Here is a 13121-nt window from a genome sequence, read left to right on the forward strand (position 1 = left end):
CTATGGCAAATAAGTATTAGTTTTTCATCTATTTCAATAAAGGAGATTCAGTTGCGAATTAAGGAGGTATCTTTTATAATGTAAGTAGGCAATAAAATGCAAAGCGGTAATTCACCTTAAAATTCTTCCAAAATCAGTTTGAAGACTAGATCACTATGACCATTTCTAATTTATGTACGAATAAAAGTGAAAATTTAGAGCAATTTTAGAAAATCTTAGCGCTTCGCTACTACTACACGTAACTTAAACCGTCACAGCATATACAAATCTACGAATTCAAAGAATTGCGGGGGATGCCTTGACAGTAAATTTAATGGATTTACGACGCGTTTACAAATACGTCGATTTCAAAGTGTAATAATGATTTGCCTTAAACGGGATGGATTCGAACCCGGATCCCTCGATATTCGGCCGAGTGCTTTAGGCAATTAAGCTACCAAAATGTTCTCTTAAACTTCAATAATCAGGTTATCTGTACAATTAAATTTCGAATGCCGGTCAAGGCGAATGACTTTTACGCACTGAAATTGATGCATTTTAGGGATAAGGGATGTGTATAACATTTTATTTTGTACTAAAGTAATCAAGTCATACTGACGAGCTGGTTATTGTTATAAACAGTTGTCATACAGATGTCAAATCACCAGGGTTTCCCAAAAGTGTTCAAGTAAACTCAAAGTACAAGATCTCTAATAACAATCGTAAACGTTGCTTTCTTCATTGCGTACTTTTCAATGTATGTAGTGTTATTTGGGACAGCCTTGCCTTCAGTATGCTCTGCAGGGTCAAACTGGAACGGTGCGTGCGTGCGTACTAACATGACATGTACAAACACATTGACTTCTTTGAGAAGCGGACACTTCACGACAAACTTTTCCTTCAGGAGAAATATTGAGATTTTCTTTTATTTAATTTCACGTGCACACATTATTTCCGCGGAATGACAATTGCTTATTTAAATAACACACAAAAATACGCTCGCGAGTAACCCGACTTGAAAAACAAAACACATCCAGCTACAACCAATGAGTGAACCTCGTATTGATTTTATAAGTTCCACGGAGTCCAAATAGTTGGAAGTTCTGCCTCGACCAGTGAGAAAAGCATTATTTTGAAGTATTCAAACATTTGGGAACGTTTTGCACAGAAACACAGACCACATCATCCATAAACACTAAAAACACACATTTAATTTGATTTTAACTATCACGTCGATGAATTTTCATTAATTGATTTGCATCTACATCGGTTATTATTGGCCAAAATCGAGTGTTCCGTATGTCCGTGGATGTCCGGGGATTTGTAAGCTGGAATTACTTCGGTGGTAGTTCCTTGTTGATGTTGAAAAGTTGCATGTTCCTCCCGGTTTCCGAGTCATCTGACAGGCTCTCGCAGAGCAGGATTTTCCTGGTGTCCAGCACCCGCAGATCAGTCTCAAGCGCGTGATTCTTGTCGGCGATGTCATCGTCTATCTTCATCAGCTGATCCTCCATCGCATTGTACAGCGCCCTGCCAGGAAAAATGGTGCAAATAATTAGATGTTTTATTGCGATTCGAAAAATATCTCTGCTAAACTAATGTTGGAATTTATTCAGAAAATTAAAAATACAAGTTTATTCATCTAAATCTATATTGTCCCCTTCAAAGTAATCCCCATCGACTGCAACACACTTATGCCAGCGCTTGATCCAATCCTCGAAACATTTTTTATATTCGGTTTTCGGTATGTCCATCAGTGCTTCCTGCGATTTTTCCATTACTTCCTCTCGGCTGCTAAAACGCGTTCCCCGTAATGGTTTTTTAACTCGATTGAACAGAAAGAAGTCACAGGGAGCCAAATCAGGTGAATTCGGTGGCTGTTGGATGGTATTTGTTGCATTTTTCGTCAAAAAATTACGAATAATGATAGCACTGTGCGACGGTGCGTTATCATGGTGCAAAATCCACGAGTTTTCTGCCCACATTTCTGGTCTCTTTCGGCGAATTGCTTCACGCAAACGTCTCATAACGCCCAAATAATACTCTTTGTTTACTGTCTGGCCTTCTGGCAAAAATTCATGATGCACTACACCGTTGTAATCCATGAAAACCGTCAGCATTGCCTTCTTTTTTGACTGAAAACGACGTGGTTTTTTTGGTCTCGGCTCATTTGGTGAACGCCATTCACTTGCCTGATGTCTGGATTGCGTGTCGTACTCATAAACCCACGTCTCGTCTCCAGTAATGATCCTTTTGATGAATGTGGGATCGGATTCAGCCTCGCAAATCATGTCTTTTGCGACGTCAACACGGTCTCTTTTTTGCATGAAATTGAGGTCTTTTGGAACCAACTTTGCTGCTACACGACGGAAACCCAAATCATTAACCACAATGTCTTGGGCGGATCCATAGGCAATGTTCAAGTCCTCCGCTATTTCTCTGATGGTTAATTTGCGGTTATTGACCAACATTTCTTTTACTTTATCAATTTTTTCACCGACTTTCGATGTCGATGGTCTGCCACTGCGTTCATCATCTTCGATTGACTCACGACCACTTCTGAACCGCTCGTGCCACTGGTAAACGACCGTTTTTTTTAGAGAATCGTTGCCGAAACACTTTTCCAACATTTCCAACGTCCGTGCGCCACTAGATCCGTTTTTTACGCAAAATTTAATACAAGTTCGTTGTTGCAAATTTAAATCCATTTCTGCAATTGTAAAAAATCGCCAACACACACAGAGATAGATGTACTCTTGGCTACGTAACTTTTGCAAATGTCAAGTTATGACACTAAGATTTAAAGGGAATATCAACAACAGATGTACCAATTTAACAAAAAAAACAGAACTCAAATCGGAACGATGGGAGCGCCACACGGTGGTTATTCCGGGAACTTTTTGATCAAGGTAGTATGCAAACACAGAAACTACCAACTAACATACGCATGCACCTACAAATATACCTGATGTATTTGCAATGTTTAATTTGTTCCGACTTATAAATTAAATTTTTTTAATATTTTTAAAGTTACTTCGGCTTCTTACAATTATGATTCCTGATTGTTCGGGGAAAGAAGAGTATTTGCATCTATCTGTACTTGAATCAATCTCCCTTATCTTATCTTTGTGGTCTGATCTATCTTAGTAGTGTGGGGCAATTATAATTCCTTTAGTGTCATCGATAAATTCGTTTGTTCTGAACCTTTCTAAAAGTCTAAGTCTCGCTTGTTCTCTCCTTACTTCAAGTGGCTCCCAGCCTAAATCCCCTAAGAGACCTGTCACACTTGTGTTCTTATCATAACAATTTTTAACGAATATGGCGGATTTTCTGTGGAATTTATCTAATTCTTTTTGCCAAATTTTCTCCCAAGGATCCCAAATACTTGCGGCATATTCCAAATGAGGTCTAACTAGAGCAGAATAACACCTCTACTTAAATTTCTCATTACATTTCCCCACCACCCGTTTAATGAAGTATTTGAGTTTCTTGAAAGTCGATCCGCATATTGTCCTGATATGTACTCCCCATGATCCCTAGCATTCGGTTCCCATTTTCCGACGATAAAAAGGTACTTGAATGACCATTGCTAACGTAATTAAAATGTTTTCAACCATACTTACTCTTAAAGATAGATATAATGAGTATGGAGAAATTGAATTCCATTGGTAGTCTCCAGATGTGGTAAGGTCACGAGTACTCATTAAGTGACTTGTAGTTTTCTTAAATTTGGCTTGCAGAAGGATATTTTTTCCGATTTGATAAGAAATGGTGGTGGTACCATGTGCCTTCCTCTTTAACCCGATAAAGGGTTCCTATTTCATTGTATTCCGAAATTTCTCCTGTAGTTGTCTCTCATGCATAGCGCGTGATTTCATGTGCATGTGTCGTGCCCCCTGCTACACACCTTCCCCGTGGCTTGCAGGGTATAATTAATATGTAGATTGTTTGACCTCGGGTATGAATCAATACTTTTCCATCCACTCGATTCTAAATTTTACCTCGCTTCAACCCAAATTTCAAATCCCACATCTAATTCAATGCCTTCCTTTTAGACAGACCCTTCGCGACTAAACGGCTAAACAAACTGAAAAATCGCGGAAAATTGGATTTCGCGAAATTCAACATAACATCAGTCAGTTTTAATCGATGATGACCATTAAAATGTTTCAAACTCTTAATTTATGAACCCTCTTTAAGTTTTTGTTCGAAAGAAGAGTGAGACAAGCAAGAACTGTAATTTCAAGATGCATCCTTGATCTCCTCTTTGACAGTTTTACTGGATACTAAAACCCACGTCGGATGCAATATAATACGCGTCAAAGTCCATAGTTTGATCTCAATCGGATTTCGATAACTAACTAATTTAGAATAAACTCGTTTGAAATTATACGAATGCATAAACCAGTTATTTTAAAACCAGACAAATTTATTGATAACAAACCTATTACCATATTACGAGGTTTAACGTAAATTATCAGTTATGACAAACATTAAGAGACGTAATCAGGCTATCTTGTATCTGACAAATTGTCTTATTTTGGGTGTATTCAACCGTCCAAATGCTATAGTCTTAAAACTTAGTATTTCGTTTTTAAAATCTTTCACCTGGGATGCAAAAATGGAATTTGACGAGTATACTCAAATTGAATTGCCGACAGATTTACAAATCCTATGAGCTTGATTTCGATTCCAGAAATGATTATTCACTGCTCCGTATGGAAAACAATGGGGACATATAGAAATATTTTTGTTGTATTACTAGATTTCCAGCATTTTATCATAATTAGTAGTCCTAATAGTAGCGTTGTTATTAGTAGTTATGCTATTGATAAAATAGTACAAAAAATCAAATAAGTTTAAACTAAAATTAGAGTACTGATTGAAAATACCGGCATTACTAGGATCATTAGGAACAATAGAAATAATTAAAGAATCATTAAAGATCCAATTTTTTTATAAATAAAAGAATATTCATAAAAAGAAGTATCATTATGAATCGTCGAATATTCGCATTTAGTTCATTCGTGAAAAATTAAGTTAAATAAATCTCGGAATAAAATGGATAAGTTTCTATCGTTTTTCATTGTTTCTCCAAACACGCCACATTCAAAAGTCTCCCACATTTTTTTCCATCCTAAAAGAGGCTTCGAGATGTCTTGGACGGAGGTTTTATCTTCGTTTGATTTTCTCTCCAGGACCGTCGATCGGATCCACCGAGTGCGCGACGCCTCCTCAAGCTAAACGGCGGATTCTGATATTATAGCTTTGGTCAAGGTCTTCCTCTGGAGATTTTTAACGAGGTAGGAGGGAGAGATAGCGGCAATTATGTGCATTTAGCAACATTCAGGCATCAGTTGCAAATCAAATTGCTATCGCGCTCATTTCATATTCTGTTCGGCAGTGTCTACAAACACATTACAAAACTGAGTAGTATAATGCGCAGTGTTGCCAAATTCGGTATTGTACTCATCATCCAATCCTCCTTGACAAGTGACTCTATTCTTTCACTTTCATGTCTATATATTTACCACCAAAAAGAATAGAGAAGGGTAAAACTTCAAGTAAATCTCCTTTAGTAAAAATTAAATTTCGTTAATTAAAATTTCCTGATAAATCGAATACACACATATTTATACATAATATATATACTATATATATACTATATATACTATGTATACCATATATACTATATATACTATATCTACTATTTATATATATATATATATATATATATATATGTAATATATATATATGTAATATATATATATGTAATATATATATATGTAATATATCGATGAGATAGAAGCACTCACGAGAGCAATATAACATTAGGACGGTCCAATAGAACACAAAAATAAAATAGATAACTCGTAAGAGGACACTCACATTTGCGAAAGTTTTAGCTTTTTGCCTTCTTCGGGTCCTTCCAAAGAAACTGCGGGAGATGCCGCAACAGTAACTTTTAACGAAGTCATCCGCTAATGTGCATTTCATTGCAAAAATTTCAGAGTGTAAAAGGTCAGACCGGAAGGTCTCGGCCAGTGTGAATACTGGGTCTAGGGGCTGGGAATCCCCACAACCTTTCCTTTGCCCAGTGGTTCACCCTAACCATCTTAGAATTCCTACCCGATTCAGCCGCCACTATAGAGGTTAGCGCTCAGGATTGTAAAATAAAAAGCAGCATAAGACTCTTTGCCGACGACACTGTAATCTAGTTCAGGGAAATAGCGAATGACGCAGATCGTGAGTCACTACTAACTGAAATTGTTGCATTGACTTAAAAAACATTAAAAAATGGTGTGAAGAATAGGGCCTGGAATTAAATAAGAAAAATGTACCGCCATGCATTTCTTAAACAATAGAAAACACAGCCAAACTTGTTATAGCATATAACTATGGCGTAGATAAAAATGTCTGGGGTTGGATTAAAAACTTTTGGAATGGTCGGTTACAAAGAGCAGTGATAAATGAAGTAAGCTCAAATGCAATACAAGTTACTCCAGGTGTTCCCCAGGGAAGTGTTATAGTACTTCTTTTATTCCTACTTAACGTTAACGACATTGACCCCGTAGTCATTAGTAAGATACGTTTATTTGCCGACGATGCAGTGGTTTACCGTGATATCCGTGATCCTGAGGACAGAGCAGCTTTATCAGATGACCTTAATGCTATACAACGATGGTGCGACACTGGGCAATCATCATGAAACTTAAAAAGGTGCGTGGTTATGAATTTTGGGATAAAGAGCAATTCACTCCCGAACGCCTAGTGCATTAGGAACCCCGAAACGGAATGTGTAGACCCAATTAAATACCTAGGCGTTATACCCTCACTCGCTAGTAGTATTTAGGGGAGGCGATCGAGGGCTAAGGTCATTTGCGCCATTAGGGATGGACAGGAAAGAATAATGATGGAGAGAAACCCGGTGTCGGCATTAGCCTGCTCTTTACGAAAGGCGCCAAGGGGTCCGCTTAACGTCCCATTCGACGGATGGCGTACTCACTTAAAGTACCCTCTACAAAGCACCTTAAGTAGGGATTGAAATACCACTGAAAAATAATCGACGCCACCGGGATAATAACCCGGGCCCTCTGGGTGGGAAGCCAGTACGATAGGCACCGCATCATCTCGATCCTTAATTATGATATCTCCTGAGTGAAAAACATACGGGGAATATGTGGAAAAACAAAAATTGGGATTTCATAGAAGAGTTCTAGGTAAATGTGATGAAAAAGTCCAAGAGAAATGTTATCTGTCACTGGTTAGGCCACTTTAGAATATGCTGCTAGTATATGGGATCCTCACGAAGTTGGATTGATTGCCAAATCGGATCGCGTGCAGCGAAGAGGAGCTAGATTTGTAAAACGTTGCTATGATAAAGTTAGTAGCGTATCCAAAATATCAGAGCAACTAGGCTGGAAATCACTCAAAATAAGAGAAGGTTAAATTAGTCTCTTTAGCAGTGATGTTGAAATTGTATAATGGCCCCCATTGTACTACGGTAGGAGAGATCATACTAATAAAATTAGAGAGATTAAGTGTAAAACAGATATATTTAAAATGTCATTTTTAACGCGAACGATAAGGGATCAGAATAACATTTTCCAACCGCGGTAGGATCATTTTCGGATAAAAATTAGTCTGGTGTGTATTCACCTCCTGCTACATACCCTGACGGTGGCTTGCAGGGTACATAAATAAATAAATAAAATAAAATAAATCACCATTTGTCTTCTTTCCCATGCATCCTTGCAGTGTACTCTCAAGCACACCCTTCTCCATTCCGCTAACCCTCAACATCTATTCCACGTAGTTTATTCACCTACTTCAAATTTCTTCAAACAATTTTTCTCTTCATTTTTCTCAACTTCTTCATTTTCTTATTTCTTTGCCAAAATTATAGTCTCTCCTCTCTTGCACAAACCCACAATTAAAAAGTCTTCCAAACTTGATAATCCTTCTCGTAGCTCACAGGGAAGTAATCTTTCTACGCACTCGTAAACGTTTCTTCTGCCAATGTGATTCTTCTACTGATATGTTTACTTCGGTGCTCATTTTTCGCCAAATAAATGTCCGTAATCGTGAACTACACCATTCTTTCGTTATTTTTACCTTTTAATAAATGCATGTCCACTTTACGTACATCAGAGGGAGTGACCCACCCCAGAAATTGACATACGTGCATGTAGTCATGGTAAGGAAGGCAGATAATTTACCTCTACTTCCTGTGGTATTAAAAAAATCACTCTGCCATGATATTATCCCGCGAAGCATTTTTATGTTATTTATTTGAGTAAGATAATTTAGAGGCAGTAACCAATTTCAATTCGGAACCTTTCAATTGTGATCAAACGCTCTAATCCATAGGCTAAATGGTTGGTGTTTAAGTTATCCGACCGATTCCATAAGAATCTCATAACTTTCACTTCCACAAGCGAAATTCCGTTGAAAACGAGCACGTGGCGACCTCAGCAGTCGGTGACCTCTCCTGGCAAATGCGAAATCTGCACCCTGTCATCAGATAGGAACAAGCATAGAGCTCACTGCGAATTAATTCAAGCAATTAACGTGGCAAGAAATAAATGCTTGAAGGAAAAATCACAGATTGTAGGAGGCGTGGAAGAAGGTGAGCCTCTCACCTTCTTCCACGCCGAAGAGAACTCTCTCCCATCATACATTTCACACAGACGTGTGATTGAATGTACGAGTAATTATGAGTAGGTGAGCAGTGCGGAATGATCTCAGGATTAAAAAAATAATGGCGAGAAAATGGGAAAATTTTAAAATAATTTCATGTTGAAGCGTTGAGTAATGATAAATTAAAACATTCCAGCAAACGAGGCAAATATTCTGTAACTTTAAAATAAATATCAACAAAATATTTACCAAAATTCTTGAGCGTTATTTATAAAACGAGAAATATAAAGTAAAATTCATCATTTTTAAATGAGAAAAAAAGGCTTGGGAATATGGTAACTTTAAATATGATGAATGATAATGACTGATGCAATCTACATATAATGAAAGTCAATGAAATTTCCTCTGCAACTGCCCAATTTCATTTTTGAATGAATTTCCACGGTTTTCGAAGTCAATGCCATTGCATAGCGACACGTTATTTTATTTTGAATATTAATGAAAAAATTTCAAATTAATCGGTGGTGGTAAAAACAAAAAAACTATGTGGTACTTCTCCTAGACATTCTTAGTTTCAGATTTCCGTGACTTTCTCCAGTACGTGGTTAGGCATATTTGGAACGATTCGGACAGAGACATCAAGGACTGCAAAATAATTGGTTAAATAGTGGTAAACTGGAGAAAACCATATGCAAGTTAAGTGCTTTCTTGTAATGACGGAAAGGCCATTCGTAAAAACCGGATTTCTTCAGCCCAGACTGAATGCAAAAAATTTCCAACCATTGGTGTATAGAGACATAATATTCCTCCACAAATGGCCTCCTTTTCTCTTTCTGAGGGCGAGGTGCGTCGGTCATTGCACCTCATGTTAACTGTAGCAGCAAGATAAATCCAAAATTTTATTACACGAGGTCTGTCCAATAAATGCACGACCTGAGGCCAGAAAAACTTTATTTTGCAAAATTTAGTCTACATCTATTTTGTCCCCTTCAAAGTACTCTCCATTCGTTACTATGCACTTATTCAATCTTCTTTTCCACTGTTCAAAGCACCCTTGGAAGCCCTCGGTAGTTAGGCTTTTTTATTTTTCTCGTCGTTTCTTGCTTTATTACGTCCACATCTTCCCAGTGATGCCCCCTCATCATATTTTTGCATTTTGGGAAGAGGAAAAAGTCGTAGATCTGCCGAATAAGGAGGATGATCAAGGATGGTGATAGAATTTTTCAATTCAATGCTGAATGTGCAGGTGCATTGTCACGGTGAAGGATCCATCTATCGCCTTGAGTCAAATTTGCTCGCACACAACGCATGCAATCTCTCAAACGCTTGAGAACTGTAAGGTAGAACTCAGCATTCACTGTTTGTTCTTCAGGAAGAAATTCATGATAAACAACACCTTCGACATCAAAGAAAACCAGGAGCATAACTTTGATTTTCGATCGGCTTTTTCTTGATTTAGCGGTTCGAGGCTCATATTTTGCTTTCCTGCCCTCGCTTTGCGATTTTAGTTCAATGTCATACTTGTAAAACCACAATTCGTCACCAGTGAAAACCGTATTGAGAAATCCAGCATCGTTTTCAGGTGCATTTTTCCAGTCAGTAACACATTCAACACTTTTCAACTTTTGATCTGGTGTCAGCAGCGTGAGCACAATTTTTGCAGACATTTTTTTAAACCCAAATGTTCGGTTAAAATAGTGTGTACTGTTGATTTTCCTTAATTCAGTTCATCAGCTACCATTCGGACAGTTTTTTGACGATCGGTAAGGACAAGGGGCCGCACACGATCAATGTTGTCGTCAACACAGGTGGTTGAAGGTCGTCCCGGCCCTGCATCATCCGTGGCGTCTTGTCGGCCATCTTTAAAACGCTTAATCCATTTGAAAACGGATGTTTTCTTCAGAGCATTATCACCGTAAGCAGCTGTCAATATTTCAGTTATTTCTTGTTAACTTTTACCGCACTTCACAGAAAACTTGATGTTGATTCGTTGCTCCGTGCTTTCGTCAAATTCCATTCCCGGCAAACAGTATAAAAAAAGGACAACAGATATTAATTGTAATAACTCTGTGGAAAACTTTATAAAGAACTCAGACATCGTAAACTGCCAGTTTTGATGAACTTTTTCGTCAATTTTCTGGAGCAGTTCATTGTTCGCCGCAGTCAGATGGCCAGTTCTTGGACGAAATGGACATTTGTCCGTTCACTCGTAAACAAACGACACCACTGACGCACAACACTGTCACTTATGATCACTTAGTCGGCGCACAGCACAATTTTCCCGATGAATGTCAGCAGCTTTACAGTTTATTTTCAGGAAAAACCTTCTCACCTAACAGATTTTACATTTGGCGGGGTTTCCATTTGTATTTTTCATTTTGGAGGTTACTTTCTGGAAAACCCACGTATATTTACTACCAATTCTCCTGCACAATCATCTCCTACGCGATTGCTGTCATGTCTATTTTAATCTCTAATAGTACGAGGAAAAAACAACATTTCAAATCCATCCGCTCCACTATCTCTCCCCGATTTTGCGTACGCGATCTCATTTACCACAGTAAGTTGGGGTATAAATATAGTATGTCTTTAACATCCTCAGATAATAACCTGCCTCAAATTTACCAAGTAAATTTAACCTGGATTTAAGCCGACGGTCAACTAGTGGTCCCCTTACGAATTCTTCCAAACGTCGTGTCACTGCTTGTAACCTTGTTCATAACAATTTTTCACAAACCTAGTTCTACGTTGCATTCAATCTAGTTCCAAAATTAAGCCTATTTTGTGAGGATCCCATACACTCGTAGCATACTCTAGGAGGGGCCTCACTAACGGAAGTAACAAAGAATAGTTTGGATAGATATCTGGTCTGAATTACTAGAGAGTAGGCTGCAATCTCCTGATCCTTATATCTCTATTAATCACTGTGTCGTCTGCATATTAATATAAGGTTTCTCCTTACGCGCGAATCCGAGGATTGGTTTGTAAAAACTTGCCAAGCTATCCTGTCACCGGCCAACCTTTGATTTTTCTCATAATTACTTGATGACGACCTCCGCCACCTATATCTCGCAACTGATCCTTGGCCTTCCTCTACGATTCTTTCCCTGTTAATATTTCCGTCAATTATAGGTTTCAGTATATCATCGTGCCTGCGGATGTATTCAATTAGCTTCGTTTTCGTTTTCCACGGACGTATCGCCGCGTCAACTCGTCACTCTAGAGCCACAACATTAATTACAACCCCCTTTTTTTCACCGATCTTCCGCAGCACCATATTTCCAATGGCTCTAAATCTATTTGCCTCTGCTGCCCCGATCATCCATCTGTCAGAGCAGCAGAAAAGCAAACTCCATATAAAGGGCGGCTTCATTCATCCCACACTCGATGACTCTGATTCCCAGTTTATCTGGATCAATTTTTTTAACGAAGTATTTTTTAAGAAAAAGAATCGTGAATAAATTGCTCATCGTAAAAACAAGTTTGAATTCTCATCTACAATGCAGTACTGTGAGCTCTCAGAAACATTATATAATATGCTGTAATTTCTTAAGATCAGACGGATTAAATAAAGATTCGAACAAGTATACGACACTGGGTACAAAGTACTTTTCCAGCGTGTGCATTTAAGTGAAACTGAAGGGTTTATTGTGTTTTTGAACTCGAAACGTTTTTGTGAGAATGAATAGTTAGTTGTCACAGAATATCTTTTATTATTGTTATTTTTTCAGTTCTTTTTGGTGCGTCCGGATTGTCGCTAATCTGGATAGTTTTCGATCTTATTTAGTCCCACAAACCTAGGTTGTAATGGATAAGGCTTTCTTTCATTATTCTTTATTTATAGACCAGTGCTATTTCCCCCATTTCAAATAGTAGTAGAGAAAAATAACAATTGACCAGCTGCTGCTCCTCGGAATATTAATGATGTGACTACTACCCGCTCCCTTTCCTATCGTAGCACTTCAACCGCTGAGGTGTTATTTACCGCTCCAGCGGCGAACTAAGTTTCCGTACCGCTCTACGCCCTACCCTTCACATTCCTCCCACGAAGGATGTTTTCCAGGCAATCGGCGGCCTATTATAATACTAGGAATTTATATTGATACAAAACTTAACTGGGAGACTCACATCAGTCAGACCTGTAATAAACTGTGTATAGCTGTTTATATGTTAAGAAAGCTTAACTTTCTCATTTCAAATGAATATCGTTTAACACTTTACCATGCCTTCTTTCATTGTCATTTGAATTATGGTATTGAGTTATGGGGTCATTCCCCACATTTTGAACAAATTTTGCTACTTCAAAAGAGAGCTCTTCGCTCTCTTGCTAATATACCACCACGTGATTCCTGCAAGCCCTTTTTTATTAGGTATGGAAAAATGACTGTATTTAGTTTATATATCTTTAAGGCTCTGATTCATGTGAAATTTAATCTAGAAACTTACCAATTAAACATCCATTACTGCATCACAAGAGTTAAATCAAATCTAAATACTACTTA

The 13121-nt window shown here is 38.0% G+C and overlaps 1 protein-coding gene across 1 annotated transcript in view; it reads right to left on the reverse strand.

Moving 5' to 3' along the window:
• Nucleotides 1-1313: 1313 nt before the first annotated feature.
• Nucleotides 1314-13121, reverse strand: part of LOC139696563 (tektin-B1) — an 88918-nt gene continuing 77110 nt past the window's right edge. Inside the window, exon 7 of the mRNA XM_071595367.1 lies at nt 1314-1509. Within this exon, the coding sequence (XP_071451468.1) occupies nt 1314-1509 (196 nt within the window). The remainder of the gene's footprint in view (nt 1510-13121) is intronic.

This window comes from Hetaerina americana, unplaced genomic scaffold (genome assembly GCF_022747635.1).
Source record: "Hetaerina americana unplaced genomic scaffold, ioHetAmer1.1.p SCAF_7, whole genome shotgun sequence".
Classification (NCBI taxonomy): domain Eukaryota; kingdom Metazoa; phylum Arthropoda; class Insecta; order Odonata; family Calopterygidae; genus Hetaerina; species Hetaerina americana.